This window comes from Papio anubis, chromosome 17 (assembly GCF_008728515.1).
Source record: "Papio anubis isolate 15944 chromosome 17, Panubis1.0, whole genome shotgun sequence".
Taxonomy (NCBI): domain Eukaryota; kingdom Metazoa; phylum Chordata; class Mammalia; order Primates; family Cercopithecidae; genus Papio; species Papio anubis.
In genome coordinates this window covers 46,165,071-46,184,524 of record NC_044992.1, presented here as the reverse complement: position 1 = coordinate 46,184,524, position 19,454 = coordinate 46,165,071, and the positions used below count along the sequence as shown (strand labels likewise).

General features: G+C 51.1%; 1 protein-coding gene across 3 annotated transcripts in view; it reads left to right on the top strand.

Annotated features, from left to right (window-relative positions):
- Window positions 1-19,454, top strand: part of PLXDC1 (plexin domain containing 1) — an 86,290-nt gene that overhangs the window by 44,981 nt on the left and 21,855 nt on the right. For all 3 annotated transcript variants that reach the window (XM_021928288.2, XM_003912917.4, XM_009190486.4), the window contains exons 5-7: window positions 331-453; window positions 1,027-1,145; window positions 3,012-3,111. In XM_021928288.2, the coding sequence (XP_021783980.1) occupies window positions 331-453; window positions 1,027-1,145; window positions 3,012-3,111 (342 nt within the window). The remainder of the gene's footprint in view (window positions 1-330; window positions 454-1,026; window positions 1,146-3,011; window positions 3,112-19,454) is intronic.

The following is a 19,454-nucleotide window of genomic DNA, read 5'->3' as shown; positions in this document are numbered from 1 at the left end:
CCTATTGATAGGAGGCTTCTGTCTTTAATCGCTGCACTTCAGTTCCACATCCCACTTCCCCAGGGATGGGAAAAGCTGCGAGTCGCCTCCTCTTCCTGCCCCCTCACCCTAGAGTCTGTGTCCCGCTGAAGGAACAGGGAGGACCCTGTCTAGGGCCCTTCGGCTCCATATACACCAGACCCAGAGCCCGCCAGATGGGGATGGGCGACAGAGATCTCAGGCTCACTTCCAACTCCGCCCGCGCTGCCCTTGTTGCCCTTGGGGAAAAGGCCCCCAGAGCGGCCCCTCTGGGCCATTTCTGGTGACTCCTCTGCACCTCTCCCACCCTAGGCTTCATCTTCATGGGGGATGTGATCCATCGGATGCTCACAGCTACTCAGTATGTGGCGCCTCTGATGGCCAACTTCAACCCTGGCTACTCCGACAACTCCACAGTTGTGTACTTTGACAATGGTGAGACCGGATCTCAGAATTTAAGTCATCCAGCTCCAGGGATCCCTTGTCCAGCCCTCTAGAGGAGCACAGGGCCTAGAGAGGGCAAGAGTCCCACAGTCCCACAGCAAGGCGGCCACCTACCTTTCTCTGCTCAGTTTTCTCACCTGTCAGATGGGGACAAAAATGCCTGCCATCCAGAAGAATCTGATGAGATAACAAAACGACAGTGCTTGGCTCTTAGTCGAGGTAGAATAAATGTTAGGGGCCTTTGTTGTTTCTTACTTTCACCAGGATGTTCCTTGAACCCCATCTGAACCCAGAAGAACAGACACTCCTCCTTCTTTTATCTCAAGGAGTCAGAATAGACTCCCAAGGAGGAAAGGGGAAGAGATGATCAAGTACAGGATCTTCTGGCTCCTCTGCTGCTCCGAAGCCAGGCTGCTTTAGTGAGCTGCCCAGCTCCCGCCTCCTTAAATTTGCAAACTTCCCCATCATCCCAACCTGTGGCCATCACCCTCTGGCTGGCATTTCTGTAGGGCCCTGCTCCTTGCACGATCTCCTGTCCAGCCGGGTCTCTGTTCTTCTCCCTAGGGACAGTCTTTGTGGTTCAGTGGGACCATGTCTATCTCCAAGGCTGGGAAGACAGGGGCAGTTTCACCTTCCAGGCAGCTCTGCACCGTGACGGCCGCATTGTCTTCGGCTATAAAGAGGTGAGTAGGCCCAGCTGCAGAGATAGCTGGGTCTTGGAGCCTTTCTTCATTCAGTAAATATTTAGAGAATTCACGATGTGCCAGGCATGGGACTTGCTGCTGGGAATACAGCAGTTAACAAGATGGTTGCAGGTCCTACCCTTTTGGAGCTGTAAGTCTGGTTGCGGAGATGGACAATAATTACAGGGACGAATGTAGAATCACCACTGTGACAAGCACTCCCAAGTAGAGGTGCCTGGTGCTAGCTGAGCCTTTCACACACCTCTTAACCTTGACAGAGGCCAGGGGAGGCTTTGCTGAGGAAAAGAGTTGAAATCTGAAGGATAAATATGAGTTCAGGAAGCAAAGAGGAGAATGAAGTATGTTCCAGGAGAGAAAACAGCACATGCAAAGGTCCTGAGGCAGGACAGAGCATGGCTGGCACAAAGCACTGAAAGAAGGCAGCATGGGCCAGGCACTGTAGCTCATGCCTGTAATCCCAGCACTTTGGGAGGCTGAGGCAGGTGGATCATCTGAGCTCAGGAGTTCAAGACCAGCCTGGCCAACATGATGAAACCCCGTCTGTACTAAAATTACAAAAATTTAGCCAGGCATGGTGGCAGGCACTTGTAATCTCAGCTACTCAGGAGGCTGAGGCAGGAGAATCGCTTGAACCCAGGAGTTGGAGGTTGCAGTGAGCCGAGATCGTGCCACTGCACTCCAGCCTGGCAATAGAGGAGACTCTGTCTCAAAAAAAAAAAAAAAAAAAAGAAGGCAGCATGGTGAGCCAGTGTGGTGGCTCATTACTATAATCCCAGTGCTTAGGGAGACTGAGGTGGGAGGATTGGTTTAACCCAGAAATTCCAGACCAGCCTGGGCAACATAGCGAGACACCCACCTCTATTTAAAAAAATAGCCGGGCGCCATGACCACGCCTGTAATCCCAGCCCTTTGGGAGGCTGAGGTGGGGGGATTGGTTTAACCCAGCAATTCAAGACCAGCCTGGGGAACATAGCGAGACACCCACCTCTATTTAAAAAAAAAAATAGCTGGACGCATTGACTCACGCCTATAATCCCAGCACTTTGGGAGGCTGAGGCTGGCGGATCAGGAGATTGAGACCATGCTGGCTAACATGGTGAAACTCCATCTCTACTAAAAATACAAAAAATTAGCCGGGCGTGGTGGCAGGTGCCTGTAGTCCCAGCTACTCAGGAGGCTGAGGCAGGAGAATGGCTTGAACCCGGGAGGCAGAGCTTGCAGTGAGCTGTGATCGTGCCACTGCCCTCCAGCCTGGACGACAGAGCGAGACTCCATCTCAAAAAAAAAAAAAAAAAAAAAAAACAGAAGAAGAAGCAGCATGGCTGGAAGGGAGTGAGGGGCAGGGGACGGGGCAAGGGAACCACAGATTTGCCCTTGAGAAATGTCACTCTAGCTTCAGAGTGGAGAACAGGTTGTTGGGGGCTTAGAAAGAATACTGGGAAGTAATTTAGGAGAAAGGTGACAGCAGTTTAGAATAGGATGGGGGGGAATGGAAAGAAACGGACAGATTTGAGAGCCACTTAGCAGGTTAAGCAACAGAATTTGCAGGTGCATTATCTAGATGGGTAAGGGAAGAAATGAAAGAAAGGGAAGGGAAAAGGGTGAGTCCCAGGTTTTTGGCCTGCACAGAGTGCCATTCACCGAGACCAAGGAAAGAAGAAAATGTGCTTGGAGGGGGTGTGGAGAGGACTTGGAATTTGGGTGGGGTCCAACTGGGCTCCCATTGTTTTGGAGTCCTCCAGGAGGTGGTGCCATCCAGAAAGATGGGTCTGGAGCTCACAGGGGAGGGCTGGGTGGGCCCCAGAGCGTTTGGGAGGTGGACGGAGCCTCTTCTCCCTGCCACAGATCCCTATGTCTGTCCCGGAAATCAGCTCCTCCCAGCATCCTGTCAAAACCGGCCTATCAGACGCCTTCATGATTCTCAATCCATCCCCGGATGTGCCAGGTGAGTCTCCAGGGACCCCGCAGAGGCCTTGATGGGGGTAGGACTCCGTTCAGACTGAACCTGAGCTGCTGGGGGGACGGCAGTGGCAGGGAGTAGACAAGGGGCAAAGAGCTGACAGGGAAACCAAAGAGGAAAAGAGGCCCAGTGACTTCCAGCTTTTCTTTGTTATAGCAGAGGGACCATCTTCTCCAGCAAAATCTCCAATGGGAGGCACTGCTCTGGTTGTTGAGGGGAAAGGGAGCCACAGCCCTTCCACTCAGCCCCTGTTCCATGTAGAAAACCTCCAAAGATGCCCTAGTAGAGATTTTGAGTCCTCCCAGAACACAACCATCGTGGCCTTCCCACTCCAGGTGATAAAAGGAGCATCATAGGATGCCAGGAGACAGGAATCCAGCCTCGGCCACGCCGTTACCTCCCTGTCCTTCAGCAAACCACATCATCTTTCTAGCCTCAGTTGCCTTATCTACAAAATGGGGGAGTAGCTGAAGCAGTGCTTCTCCCTCCCAGGCCATCTTCCAGTGCTGACATTTTTGGAGATCATAGCTCTTTCTCCCCTGCCCCTGCTGTCGACCCCCACTGCATGCTTACAAGGGTCTTGGATTTGTACTCCTGGGGAGGTGGCAGGCATCCCATCCACTGCTGCTCCTTCTAGACCCTTGACTCAGAGACTGTTTAACCTGACCTCTTCTGCTGCGCCATATGCACAAGTTCTGCCATGTAGGACCCCGGGAGGCCTGGGGAGGAGCCTTTGTCTGCCCTTCCCACCCCACCTGGGCCTTGATGGGGCCTGGGGGCATTCTCAACTCCACTCTCGCCATGCCAGGCTGGATGGAAGGACACGCTTGGGAGCCACCAAGTCACCTTCCTGTAGAGGGGCAAGGTACCGCCGTTCTGTGAAATCAGGGCTTCCCGGGGGAGACATCGTTGCCTATTTCTGTTCAATTCCAGTACTCGTGTTCTGAGTTCCTACCTACACACTGGGCCACTATGTTCCAGGCGCTGTTGAGATACAGTGAAGAGGAAGGGCATCTGCCCTTGACGCATTCAGCACCTGAGCACAGCCTTTTTTTTTTTTTTTTTTTTTTTGAAACAAAGTCTTGCTCTGTCATTCAGGATGAATGCAATAGTGCAATTTCAACTCACTGCAGCCTCCACCTCCCAGGTTCAAGTTATCCTCCCACCTCAGCCTCCCAAGTAGCTGGGGCCATAGGCACATGCCACCATGCCTGGCTAATTTTGTTATTTTTTGTAGAGACAGGGTCTTGATATGTTTCCCAGGCTTGTCTCAAACTCCTGAACTCACACGATCCTCCCATCTTGGCCTCCCAAAGTGCTGGGATTACAGACGTGAGCCACCCTGCCCAGCCAAGCCTCTGTCTTTAACAGAAATTTGAGGGTTGGGGAATAATGGGGCCTTTAATTAATTAATTAATTTTTAATCTGAAGGAAAGGACCAGGGCTTAGTTAAAAGGCTTTACCCAATACCTTCTGTATGCAAAGTTCAGTGGAGTGTTAGGGGCTCAGCTCTGGAACTGGAAGCCTGAGCTGGAGTCCACACTTTCCACAAGCATCTGACCTCTGGTGAGTCACTTAAGCTCTCTGCGTTTATTTCTTTATCTGTAAAATGGGGATAAGAGTGATACTTTGTCCCTACAGCTGCTGCAAATATGCAGGCGATAGTGTATGTAAAGTGTTGGGCCCAATGTCTGGCACATCAGGCTGTGAGTCCTGTATAAGAATATCTTACTGTGGTAAACTTTATAACTCAGTATTTTATTTTTATTTTTATTTTTTTGAGATGGAGTCTCGCTCTGTCGCCCAGGCTGGAGTGCAGTGGCCGGATCTCAGCTCACTGCAAGCTCCGCCTCCCAGGTTCACGCCATTCTCCTGCCTCAGCCTCCCGAGTAGCTGGGACTACAGGCGCCCGCCACCTCGCCCGGCTAGTTTTTTGTATTTTTTAGTAGAGACGGAGTTTCACCGTGTTAGCCAGGACGGTCTCGATCTCCTGACCTCGTGATCCACCCGTCTCGGCCTCCCAAAGTGCTGGGATTACAGGCTTGAGCCACCGCACCCGGCCAATAACTCAGTATTTTATAATCCAACAGGACACCTGGTTCTGTAGTGAACAGTGCAGGACTCGGAACAAGCGGAGTCCTCATACTGGTGTTGCAGGTCAGATGCTGCCACCACAGTAATTTCATACTTTAATGCAGCTTTTGTGACTAGGGACAAAAAGTCGCATGTGGTAGTGGCACAGAGTTTCCATACCTTTACTTGTTTGCACATCCCTCTTTGAGATTTTTGCCATTTCTGTGAATTACTATTCTATTTTTTGAGATGGAGTCTCGCTCTGTTGCCCAGGCAGTGCAGTGGCGCGATCTTGGCTCACTACAACCTTCACCTCCTGGGTTCAAGTGATTCTCCTGCTTCAGCCTCCTGAGTAGCTGGGTTTACGGGTGCCTGCCACCATGCCTGGCTAATTTTTGTATTTTTAGTAAAGACGGGGTTTCACCATGTCGTCCAGGCTGGTCTCGAACTCCTGACCTCAGGTGATCTGCCTGCCTCGGTCTCCCAAAGTGCTGGGATTACAGGAGTCAGCCACCATGCCCAGCCATGAATTACTATACATTATTATTATTATTATTACTATTATTATTAGAGACAGGGTCTCAGGCTGGAGTGCAGTATCCCTTATAGTAGCTCACTGCAGCCTCAAACACTTGGGCTCAAGCCATCCTCCCATCTCAGTCTCCCAAGAAATTGGGGCCACAGGCACATGCCACCATGCCCGGCTAATCTTTAAATTTTGTTTGTAGAGATGGACAGGGTCTTCCTATGTTGCCTGGGGTGGTCTCAGACTCCTGGGCTCAAGCTAACCTCCCCTGCAAGCCTCCCAATGTGCTGGGATTTCTGGCCTGGGTCACTGTGCCCAGCCTATTTATTAATGCATTTCTTTATCTTCATTTATAAAATTATATTTTTTCATGAATAAATGTATCTAGTCTAAAATGCAAAAGATATAAAAGGATGTACAGAGATTAGATTTTTCACCTGCCCCTGAACTCTGTCTCTGTTTCCTGTCTCTCATTTCCCCTCCCTGGAGGCAAAGGGAGGGGAAACCAGGGTTCTGGGTTATCTCCAGAGCTGCAAGCCTTCAGGTAAGTGTGTGTGTGTGTGTGTGTGTGTATTTGATAGTATATGATGTCTGTGGTTCTGCACTTGAACAGAGTATATCCTGCCTGCCGTTCTGTCTCAGCACATAGTGAGCTGCTTCATTCTTCTCCTTAATGGCTGTGTGATAGTCCATTCCATGGATGGACTTTAATTTAACCTGTCCCCTGGGGGTAGACTTTTCAGTTGTTTTTAATCTTGGGCTATAACAAATAATACAGCCGGGCGCGGTGGCTCACGCCTGTAATCCCAGCACTTTGGGAGGCCGAGGCGGGCGGATCACAAGGTCAGGAGATCGAGACCACGGTGAAACCCCGTCTCTACTAAAAATACAAAAAATTAGCCGGGCGCGGTGGCGGGCGCCTGTAGTCCCAGCTACTCAGGAGGCTGAGGCAGGAGAATGGCATGAACCCGGGAGGCGGAGCTTGCAGTGAGCCGAGATCGCACCACTGCACTCCAGCCTGGGCGACAGAGCGAGACTCCGTCTCAAAAAAAAAAAAAAAAACAAATAATACAGTAGGTACTTTCATGCCCCTGTGTATTTCCATACACTATATTCTCAGTAGTTCAATCATTGGGTCAAAGGGCAGGGGCATTTACAATTTTGACAGCTGTGGCCAAAGTGTGTTCCATGGAGACTCCAGCCCTTTACCCACCTCATCGGTGGGCATGCCTGTCACCTACTCTTCTGCTTTCCGTGTGTCCCAAGGCAAGGTCTGGGCTGTGGCTGCCGCCATCTAATGAGTTGCCTCGAGCCCCCCCAAGGGCTGTGGTGAGAATTGGCTGAGATATCTGTGCACAGAGCACCAGGCACAGTGCCCGGCTTGGGCGGGTTGCCCAGTAAAGGCTGGTTAGCACCCACTGAGCATCTCGCCCCGGTCCACATCTTCATCTGGGCAGATCCGTGGGTGGGGTGGGTGGCACTCAAGGGTCAAGGGGCTGGTGAATGGGGCCTGGTTTATTTCCAACAGGCCAGGAGTTCTCACATGTGGTGGCTCACACATGTAATCCCAGCACTTTGGGAGGCCGAGACAGGCAGATCACCAGGTCAGGAGATCGAGACCATTCTGGCTAACACGGTGAGACCCCATTTCTACTAAAAATAAAAAATAAAAAATGAAAAAAATTAGCCAGGTGTGGTGGCGGGTGCCTGTAGTCCCAGCTACTTGGGAGGTGGAGAATGGTGTGAACCCGGGAGGCGGAGCTTGCAGTGAGCTGAGATTGCGCCACTGCACTCCAGCCTGGGTGACAGAGCGAGATTCCGTCTCAAAAAAAAAAAAAAAAAAAAATTAGCTGGGTGTGGTGACCGGCACCTATAATCCCAGTTACTCGGGAGGCTGAGGCAGGAAAATTGCATGAACCCGAGGGGCAGAGCTTGCAGTGAGCCTAGATCGCACCATTTCAGTCCTCACACCACTCACTCACCATTTCACTGGGTGAAAGAGTGAAACTCTGTCTCAAAAAAAAGAAAAAAAAGTGTTAGCCAGGGTCACAGTTACCCCCATGATGGGGTGGCAGGTGGGGAGGGTTGGGACCTGCTTCAGAACTTTCATGTGGCTTGGCAGGATTCAGGATTCAAGATGCAGGACTCAGGATTCAGGATTCAGTTCCCCAGGGAGGCCTTCTTTGGCTCCTTGCCTGGTAAACTTCCCCATGATGCGGCAGCTGGTTTCCATCAGAATAGGCAAGCGAGACAGCAGCAGAGGGCGAGGAAGATGCAAACCAGGGTCTTTTTATAGCTTAATTTTAGAAGTAACATCCTCTCTTTTTTTTTTTTTTTTTTGCCATATTCTGCTGGCTAGAAGCAAATCACAGGTCCAGTCTACATTCAGGGACTGGATTGTACCTGGACGTGGATACCAGGCAGCAACCGTAGAGGCTCTTTGGGGGCGTGTTAGCATCTGCCTACTACACTGATTATAATCCTCTTTCCCAGGCACTGAGCAGGACAGTGTCTTGGATCTTCCTCTAAACATTGTGAGTTTGTACATTTGTCCCTTTCTAAATGAGGACACAGATGTTCAGAGAGGCAGAGTGACGTATCCGTGGTCACACAGCTATGAAAGGAAGGATTCAAGTCCAGATCTTCTCCATTTAAATCCTGGAGTCCACCACTGAGTCTTCCTTAGACTGACCCAATGCCGTTCCACCCAGAGGAATGTTTTCCTCCTCAGCTCCCCCAAACACCCACAGCCCTGTGTGCAAACTCCCCAGGCTGCTGCTTGGGACTGTTCTTGGTGTCGGTGCCTTATTTCCTTCCCTATCCCGCATCCCGTGTACATTAATCAGCCCACCTGGGGGCAGGGACGTGTCCGTTTCATCCACGCCTCCCTCACAGGGCTTCTTCGGGGCAGAGTCTCAGGACACGTGTGACTGATCAAGCTGTGGAATGAGGGTGGATTAGAGGGGCTCAGATCCCTGGTAGCATCTGCCTCTGAGGTTCTTCTATGATTCTGGAATGAGAAGCTCCTTTAGAGCAAACCAGAGAGATGTGGGGTGAAGAGGGGCGGGGAAGCACAGCCCACCTGAAACAGCAGGGAGGCTATGTCTGCTCTGCGAGATCAGGAGGAAATCTTGGTGGTGGGAGCTGTTGGAGTCTGACTCCAGGTGCTGTGTGCTGAGGTGTTGGGTCTACCTGCCAGGTGAAAGCCAGCACCTGACACCCAGACACTGCCAGCAGGTCCCGCCTCGTCCTCCTTCTCTCTGTCTCCTGTTCCTCCTTGTCACCGTCAGATCTGATCACATCATTCTCTGACTCCTTGCTGCCCATGGATCAGGTCAAAATCCTCAGTGTGGCATTCAAGGCCGGGCACAGCTGGGCGCAGTCAATCACATTGGAGCATTTCCAAACCCTCCCTCTGCTCACTACCCTCTGCCTGGGCAGCTCTGGTCTGTGTCCCCTGGGTTCCCTGAACATGCTAAGGGCTGTCCACATCGCTATGACACAGTCTGCTTGTATGAAACGCCTCTTACTCCAATCTTTTTTACTGCTTGGCACCATTCTCCCCATCCAGCAGCCCAGGTCAGATGCTGTGCACATAACCACTCCACCATGCAGTGGAAATCACGGCTTCCTCTTCTTTCCCCCAGCACTTCGCTGATACTTTTTTTTCTTCTTCTTTTCTTTCTAGTGGTGGCGAGAACAAATGCTGATACTCTTAACGTAGAACTTGTCATCCTCCCCAACTAGGTGTGAATTCCTTGGGGGCTCTCTATGGCCCCCAGCACCGAGCCCAGTGGGCAGGCACTAAAATTTTTAGAAAATGAATAACTACAAGAAAGTGGACCTAGTTGCTGGGGTTAGGGCACCACTGAAGGAAATGGACATAGCATAGACCTTGTCCTCTGCTCTGTTGTGACTCTAGATAAGAACAGGGACCTGATACCACTTGAGTTTGGGAGTTGAGTGTTTTGGAAATTGCATCCCTTTTTGTCAGAGGTTTTTAGCTTACGGGAACAGGCATAAAATTCAGGAAGGCTGGGAATCTTAAGATTGTATATGGAAATTTAATTTTTTTTTGAGATGGAGTTTCACTCTTGTTGCCCAGGCTGGACTGCAATGGTGCAATCTTGGCTCATTGCAACCTCCACCTCCTGGGTTCAAGCTATTCTCCTGCCTCAGTCTCTGGAGTAGCTGGGATTACAGGTGCCCGCCACCCCATCTGGCTAATTTTTGTATTTTTTAGCAGAGACGGGGTTTCACCATGTTGGCCAGACTGGTCCCGAACTCCTGACCTCAGGTGATCTGCCCACCTTGGCCTCCCAAAGTGCTGGGATTACAGGTGTGAACGACTGCACCTGGCCTTTTTTTTTTTTTTTTCCTTGACAGACAGGGTCTTGCTCTGTCACTCAGGCTGAAGTGCAGTAGCACAATCATAGCTCACTGCAGCCCCAACTTTCTGGGCTTAAGCAATCCTCCTGCCTCAGCCTCCTGAGTAGCTGAGACTACAGGTGTGCACCACCATGCCCGGCTTATTTATTTATTTATTTATTTATTATTTGTAAAGACAAGCTCTCACTATGTTGCCTAGGGTGATATTGAATTCCTAAGCTCAAGCCATCCTCCCTCTTTGGCCTCCCAAAGTGCTGAGACTTGAGCCATTGTGTGAGGCCTGTATGTGGAGTATTGAAATGCAAGTGGAACATGTTCACATCCATGCATTTTTCTGGAACAGTATCCATGGCCCTCATTGGGGTTTAAAATGAGCCACAGCCTCTGCTCCGGGGGAGGAATGGCTTTTATGTGGCTGAGAGGTCAGATGACTTTGGGTCTCACATTCAATCCGGCAAGCAGGGAATTTGTTTGGATTAGGTTGAGCTGCAGGTAATAGTAAACCCCCAATGATCATGGCTTAAAGGAAATAGAAGTTCAGGAAGAGCTATCTGGTCTGCAGACCCCATGATCACCATGGATTATCCTATTGACCAAGCCCACCTGATCATAAAGAATGGGTGGCGTCACTGTCCTTGTGCCCAGGTTTGACTCCTCCCTGCCTGGGGCAATGTGAGGAGGGTAGCTTGATTCCTCACTTTTTAGGAATCCCCAGCCACTGAACCCTGTCTGGGGGAAACTCTCCTCCCCCAGGTTTTAAACACTAACTCTCCTCCCCCAGGTCCTAAACGCTAACTCTCCTCCCCCAGGTTCTAACCACTAATTCTCCTCCCCCAGTTTCTAACCACTAACTCTCCACCCCCAGGTTCTAACCACTAATTCTCCTCCCCCAGGTTCTAACCACTAACCCTCCTCCCCCAGGTTCTAACCACTAACTCTCCTCCCCCAGGTTCTAAAGACTTTCCTCCCCACCCCTGCTAGGCGAGGGGATGGGAGGTGCAATGGGGAGGACTCTTCACAGCTTCACCCCTGCGGGAGAGGGTAGGAGAGGCTGAAAACCACATGAGTTCTTACCAGTACTTCCTCATACAAAATCTTCCGCAGGCTTTTCAGCAGAGTCTGCAAAGCATCTTTGGTGAAAAGAAAAGTCATGTGCAATTAGCAGCATCTGTTTGCAGAGGCACTCAAAACACACAGGGCAGTGTATGTGCTATGTGACTGGAGAGACCGCGAGAAATCAATATTATTTCCTCTGTTCGTTTGCTTAAGAAACTCTTTATTTCATGGTTAGTATAAAAGCAACTTTAGCATTGCCAACATCAAAACTGACAGGGATTCTGAATCAGTGGGATCAGTTAATGAGGATTTTCTTACAAAGAGCTCCAGAATGTAGCCTGCCCCTTGGCTGGCCCCGAACGGCCTTGGACGGCCCCGATTGGCCTTGGATGGCCCCAACACGCTGTTCCTCCTCCTTTGCCGCAACTTTCCTGTCCTTTCCGAGGCAGACTTGTGTCCAGATATATGTCAGGGCCTGAGCTGTGTGTGTGCCTTCCTGCCAGGCTGCAGGTAAGGGGGGATGGGTCCCAGAGCTGGCTGCAGAAGTGATCTAGGGGCAGCCATGTGAGGAAGTGGGGACAGGGAGAAGCTGAGGATCTGGCCAATTTTGCCTTTTCTGATAAAGAATCCTTTAAAGTGCCCTTCGTTGAAAGTTTTTAATTCATCTGGGGGCCCATCCTTCCCTCTTTTCCCTTCTCACTTCTGTTTTTCCCACTACTCTGCTCCCTGAGTCATTTCTGGCCTCTTCTTTCTCTGCCGTTTTCTGCTTTGCTTCAACGCTGAGGGACCCCCCTACTCCTCCCCCTGGGCTGAAAGCTCCGTGGGGCAGGGTCCCCTGCTGGGGCTCGACTTGTGATGATTGAATGAATAATCACATGAGCCAAGGAACAAAAGAATGCATGAATGAAGACTTTTTCCCAATCCAACCTCTTAGATTTTTTTATATGGTAACCACCCATTCCAGGGTGGTTCGACCTTTCCTCTCCTAACTTCTTCTGGCCAAGCCAGCGCTCTCCCACTGGCATCTGGCACTGAAACACAAAGGGATATGCAAACCTCTCGCTTGAACCATTAACATTCCTTGTTTGGGGCCAGGCACGGTGGCTATGCCTATAATCCCAGCACTTTGAGAGGCTGAGGCGGGTGGATCGTTTGAGGCCAGGAGTTCGAGACCAACCTGGCCAAGATGGTGAAACCCCATCTCTACTAAAAATACAGAAATCAGCCAGGTGTGGTGGTGGGCACCTGTAATCCCAGCTCCTCGGGAGGCTGAGGCAGGAGAATTGCTTGAACGTGGGAGGTGGAAGCTGCAGTGAGCCGAGATTGTGCCACTGCACTCCAGCCTGGGCGACAGAGCAAGACCCTGTCTCAAAAACAAAAACAAAACAAAACAAAAACAAAAAACACGCCCCCCCCCAAAACAAAAACAAAAACAAAACCAAAAACATTTCTTGTTTGGGCAGCAGCATTTGCCAAGTCTGGACCTGAGTATTTCTGAATCTTTGATGCCTGGAAGCAGAGATAAAACAGAACGCCTTAAACTGCCAGAAATGGTGCTGTGGGGCAGCCTGCGTCTTGGTTCCAGAAAGGATCTGTTGGTCATGGAGATGGAAGTCATTGTCTTGGGCAAGTTCCAGATGTTGGTGAAACAATCGAAAACAAATAACCCAGGCGGGGGGCGTAATAATTCTTTTATTAAAAAAATAAAAATATTACCAAACCCACAGTCGAACAAGTACAACCTGGCAGGTGAAGTGAGCAAATAGTTTCAATTAGAGATATAGTTCCAGCCCCAACCCTCATCCCCCTTTCTGCTACCACTCAGCCTCCCCCACCACGCTGGTGTCTCTGGCTGCACCCATGTTTGGGGCACATCCCCAACTCTGCCCCCCAGCCCGGATGGTGGGGAAACCCATCCCTAGAGCCTGGCGTGAGGTTTCTAGGAGCCTTGCCTTCCCTGGCTGCCCCGTGTGTCTCTGTCCTGGAAATCAGTTCCCTTGAAAAGTCCGAGTCTCTATCTGTGCCCCACCCTGAGCACAGATAGTCTGAGTCCCTTTATCCCTCCCATTTCCCCTTCCTTCTGATGAGGGAAAGCTCTGCCCTGCAGCCTTGCAGGTGGAGAAATCCTGAAAGCCAGCTCTCCTCCCGCTTTCGGCTCTAGCTTAGGAGGGGGCATATCTGGTTTACTGTGGTCTTTGGGGGCTGTCCTTTTGAGAAAGGCAGTAATCTGTGGTGGGCTGGGGAGGAAGGGCGTGCTTCCTTTGGACTGTGGGCTGACGTTATAATAAGTTGCTGAGGTTTTCATGACTATTTGTAACCCATTCATTCACTCACAGTCATTTCTTAAGGTCCTGTTAAGTGCAAGGCCTGATGCTAGGGGATGAGGTACACAGATGAATTCCATGGATACTCTGTCTTAGCGGAGCTTGTGGTCTGGCTGCAGGAGTGGCCAGGAGAGGAGATATTGACCGAGGGATGTAACAGGGGACACTGGACATTGCTCAGGGGGTTGTAGACTCAGAGCGGGGCCGGGTCGGGGAGCAGTAACGTTGCCTGAGAGTGGGGGAAGTCTTCAAGGAGGGGACATCATTTGAGCTGAGTCTTGAAGCATGAGGCAGTTGAAGTAAGAAATATTGACGTTGGACTCTAGAACCCACGGCCTCAGGCACCCTGGAAGTCAGGACACGGGAGACCTGGAATTTCATGTTTATTTTTGATCCCATTGCATTTTGGTGCTGAAGGGGAAGGAGAGATGGCCCCTGGGGGTAGTGAGTGGGGATGGCGTGAGAAAGTCTGCTTCAAACTTTCCATCCTCATCTAGATGTTCCCAGGCCCCCAGCCTCACTCAGAGCCCAGGTCATCTTCTCATAGCCATTGACATCACTCAGGGGCGCCTGCAGCACAGGCGGCCTTGGTGCCACGTCTGGGCGTGTGAATTACAAAAAGGTGCCCATCCTCACTCCAGTCTCTGTCAGATCCCACTCGTGCTTGGCAAAGGGTCTTTCTTGTGTCAAAGGGTCGTATATGTGTGTGCATATGAGTGTGTGCTCATGTGCAGGTGTGTGTTAGTCTCAGAGGGCTGGGGTGTGCACACGCGTGTACAGGGCTCTGTGGACCCCTCACCCCCTCAGCTTTCGATGGAGGGTTCCCTCCTCTAGAGCCACAGTGACTCTGTAGACACCTGGCAGTTACTGCCTGATATTTATGAGGCTTGCCATGGGGCCTCCTCTCTCAGACTTAGGATTCTTTAGGAGACAAACACACAATCATTCCATCTTTTGGATTTTGGCTTAATTATTTATTTTACTTATTTATTTTTTTAAGACGGAGTCTTTCTCTGTCGCCCAGGCTGGAGTGCAATGGTGCAATCTCGGCTCATTGCAGCCTCTGCCTCCCAGGTTCAAGCGATTCCCCTGCCTCAGCCACCTGGGTAGCTGGGATTACAGGCGTGTGCTACCATGCCTGGCTAATTTTTGTATTTTTAGTACAGACAAGGTTTCACCATGTTGGCCAGGCTGGTCTCAAACTCCTGACCTCAGGTGATCCGCCCACCTTGACCTCCCAAAGTGCTGGGATTACAGGTGTGAGCCACCACGCTCATCTAAATTGTAAAGAGATGTGGCCTGACATGGTGACTCGTGCCTGTAACCCCAGCACTTTGGGAATTGGAGGCGGGGGGATTGCTTGGGGCCAGGAGTTTGGGATCAGCCTGGGCAACATAGGGAGACCCTGTCTATACCACAGAATAAAAAAAAATTACCAGGGCATGTGCCTTTGGTGGGGGAGGTGGAGCTGCGGGGAGGGACTGAAGCGGGAGAATCACTTGAGCCCAGGAAGCCAAGGCTGCAGTGAGCCGTGATTTCGTCACTACACTCCAGCCTGGCAACAGAGTGAGACCCTGTCTCAAACCAAACAAAACAAAACAAAAAAGAAAGAAATGTAAACGTTTCCCTTTGACTCTTTTAGAAACACAAATCAGGAAGCTCTTAGCAGGGGTGTGCTGGAGATCATGTATGCAGCTGGGTGAGAGGCGACTGAATATGGCTCTTCCTAACTCCATGTTCAGTAACTTTTTTGAAAGGGTAGCTGGAAGTCAGCCACCGTGGGAGTATTTACACCACAGAAACTGGCAACAACTGCAAGTCAGGACTCCTCTGCCCCTACCTGCACCCCATCCCCCAGGCAGTTGTTAAATATTTATCTACACTCACAACTTTGGTGACTTTTTGGAGCCTCAGTGGCTTTGAGCCCTGAGGTGTTTTAAAAGTCTAGCCTCTGATTTTAAAACAAAGACCGTGTGACTTAGGGCAAATAACGTCCCCTCTCCGATCTCACTTTCCTCCTTTGTAAAGTGGGGAGAGCAGCGATGTCTGTCTGTGCACCTCAGAAAGCTGTAAGGGCAAATGAGATGGTGCAGCTCCAGGTAACCTGCAAGGCTGCGAGCTCACGGAGTGCTCTGCGCTCAGCACAGCCCCTGCACACAGCAGGTGTCCGCACCTACATGCTGAAGGAGTCAACAAATGTGCTGCATGGTGGCGCTGTGCTCTTGTAGTTTTCTCATTTAAGTAGATGTTTTCCATTTAAGGCTGTGGCTAGGCTTGGTAAATTGTAAAGAGATGTGGCCTGTGTGGTGACTCATGCCTAGAATCTCAGCACTTTGGGAGGCTGAGGCAGGCAGATTGCTTGAGCCCGGGAGTTGGAGACCAGCCTGAGTAATACAAGAAGATCCCATCTCTACTAAGAATGCAAAAATTAGCCAGGCATGATGGAGTGTGCCTGTAATGCCAGCTACTTGGGAGGCTGAGGCAGGAGGATCACTGAGCCTGGGAGGTCAAGGCTGTGATTGCGCCATTGCACTCCAGCCTGGGTGACAGAGCGAGACCATGTCTCTAAATAAATAAATAAATAATCTAAAAGTAAAGTGTCACACAAAGTTGTATCCGTCTATGGGTTAATCTGTCTGAACCTCAGTTTCCCCTCTTATGAATGAATGGCAGGACAACTTCACTTATTATTATTATTTTTTTTTGAGATAGAGTCTCACTCTGTTGCCCAGGCTGGAGTGCAGTGGTGCAATCTCGGCTCACTGCAGCCTCCACCTCCTGGGTTCAAGCAATTCTCCCGCCTCAGCCTCCCACATAGCTGGGATTACAGGCGCCCACCACCACACCTGGCTAATTTTTAAAATTTTTAGTAGAGATGGGGTTTCACCATGTTGGCCAGACTGGTTGCAAACTCCTGACCTCAGGTGATCCACCTGCCTCGGCCTCCCAAAGTGCTGAGATTACAGGTGCCCGGCCAACTTGACTTCTTAACTCCTTTGCTCTCTCAACCTGATATGGCTGAGTCTCCGCAGCTGTAGCTCATCTCCTCTCTTGAAAAGCCCACACCTGCGCAGCACTCGCCTTGGGGACCACCTGGACTCCTTGTCCCACCCACTCTGTCCAGCTGCTTTCCTGAGAAGCAGCAAGTTCCCTGATCTGCCTGAGATGGAAGGGAGGGAAACGCGGGAGGAGGCCTGGATCTTATTTTAAACCATCCGGCTCCAGTGCAGGAGTCGGGCAAAGGAAGGAGCTACAGGGCTGGAGCTGTCATCCTCCTGGTGGGAAAGGACGACCAAGGCTAAAGTCCTCTCCACCGCCTCTCCCCATGGGAGTCAGTAGGTGTGTGTTGCGGGGAGACGGATTCCAAGATAAGTACTCTCTGAGCAGCCCTCAGAGGGGGTGTGGGAAATTCACCTCAGCCTCCAGGGTCCCCAGGTCCGTTCACCACCTGAGCACTGCCGTACCCCACTGCTCCCATGACCTCATTCTCCAGTGGGGGCAAAAGCCAGAAACAGTAACCAGGAAGAAACAAGGGGAAGCCAGGGTGGGGGCAGTGGCATCCACAGCAGGAGAGGCAGGCAGCCCGGACCATGGGGGCGGCAGAAGAGAGGAGAGGCCTGCAGGATGACAGGTGGGAACAGGGGGTCTGGATTGCCAGCACAGCACCACAGTCAGGCCGCCTCTGTGGGCCTCCTCTCCCTGCACAGCAGCGGGGACCTGGGGGACCCATCAGAGACTTGCTGACAAGAAATATGCCGTCCTAGAGACAGAGACAGAGGTAGGACAGACAGAGTAAGGACAAGAGAGAGAAAACAATGTGTGCCATCCTTCCTCCGCATGTTCAAGTTTGTAAACATTGCTTAGGGTGGAGTTTCAGGGGTTAGAAGAGGCTGAAAATGCCCTAGAGTCTCAGCCGAGAAGAATAGCAAAAACGCAGTCGGGGCGGAGAGAAAAGGGGCTCACACGCTTCGAGGGCTCTTGGGGTCCTCATGCGTTACACACACAGTGTCTCCATTAATTCTCAGGACAACACCATTCGAATGGCATCACCAGCCCCATGTGTGAATGTGGCTCAGAGTCCCTCGTCCAAGGTCACACAGGCGGTAAGGGCAGAGCCTATCTGCCCAGCGGTGGCAACCCTAAGCCTCCTCTCCCTGTGTGGTCACTCTCCGGGGGCCAAGCTTCTCTTCCTCCATGCGCTCATCAGTGCCCCCATCTGCTTTCCCCTTTCCACTCGGCCTGGAGCAGCATCTGGCCCATGGGTAGCAGGTGCACCCTCCTAGTGGCATTGGAGTGGGGGGGGACCGGCATTTCAGACACAGGCCTCAGGGCTGCAGGTGCTGTTCAGCTCCAGGGGATCTTTACTGACACCAATGCCAGAGCAGCCTTCTTTTCACTGCATGGAATGACATTCCAAGGTCTTGAATGTTTCAGGGGCTGAGGTGTCCTGCAGCAGGGCAGTGTGGTGGGAAGAGAGCATGCTTTGGTGCCAGACCCACTGGGGTGCAGTCCTGGGTTAAGTAGGAGGGACTAATTTCAAGGTTAAGGATAAATAAATAATGAGATACAGGTCAGGCATTGTAGCTCACGCCTGTAATCCCAGCATTTTGGGAGTCTGAGGCAGGCGTATCACCTGAGGTCAGGAGTTTGGGACCAGCCTGGCCAATATGGTGAAACCCCCCTCTCTACCAAAAATACAAAATATTAGCCAGGTGTGGTGGCGGGCACCTGTAATCCCAGCTACTCGGGAAGCTGAGGCAGGAGAATTGCTTGAACCTGGGAGGTGGTGGTTGCAGTGAGCCGAGATCATCCCACTGCACTCCAGCCTGGGTGACAGAGCGAGACTCAGTCTCAATCAATCAATCAATAAAGACATATAGCTGAGATGCTATGTGAAACACAAACAAAACTCCTCTAGATTCCTTATATAGGAGGGAATGTGGGGGCGGGGCACCCAACTGTGGCACGGGAAGCCCACCCCTTTGTGGATGTCCCTACTCAGCTCTGCTGCCACCCTGGGAAATTTTCCTCCAAACCACCTTCAGCTGAGCAAGAGACATATGTCCCCACCTACTTCTAGTTACGAAAACCCAATTCAAACTCGCTTGAATGGAAAAGGGGGTGCACGGAGGATACTGAAGTAGCCCAAAGAACCAAAAGAAGAGCTGAACACCGGGGCAGGTCCCAGAACCCCAGGGCCCAGAACACACCAGCACTTCCTGTTTCTCTCCACGAGGTGGCTTCATTCTCTGGCTTTCCCCATGAGCCGAGAACTGTGGCCATTCACAGGCTCCAAGCTTGCATCTTCCCAGCTTCATTACCAGAGAGCAAAAGGCCTCTTGGTTATAGTTGAAAAGTCCCAGGGAAGTTCTCTGATTGGTCCAGCTCACAGCAGATACCTAGCCCTGGACCAATCACAGCTTGGCCAGAGAGGCAGGATCATGGAAGAAGATGGCAGCTGTGGTGCAGTCCACCTGTAGGAATGGGCTGGGCACAGTACCCCAAGGGGAATGCTGCTGTTTCCAGAAGACAAAAGGGTGTTGGGCAGACCAAACACTGAGTGGCCCTTTCCTCTTGTTGGGTAACTCATTCTCAAAGCTCAACTCCTGGCTGTCTGCTTCTTATTCTTCTTTCTTTTCTTTCTTTTCTTTCTTTTCTTTCTTTCTTGCTTGCTTGCTTGCTTCTTTCTCTTTTCTTTCTTTCTCTTTCTTCTTCTCTCTCTCTCTCTCTTTTTTTTTTTCAGAGTCTCGCTCTTGTCACCCAGGCTGGAGTGCAGTAGCACAACCTCAGCTGACTGCAACCTCTGCCTCCTGGGTTCAAGCGATTCTCCTGCCTCAGCCTCTCAAAGCTGGGATTACAGGCATGTGCTACCACACCCAGCTAATTTTTGTATTTTTAGTAGAGACAGGGTTTCTGCTAAAAACCCCGTTGGCCAGGCTGGTCTCGAACTCCTGACCTCA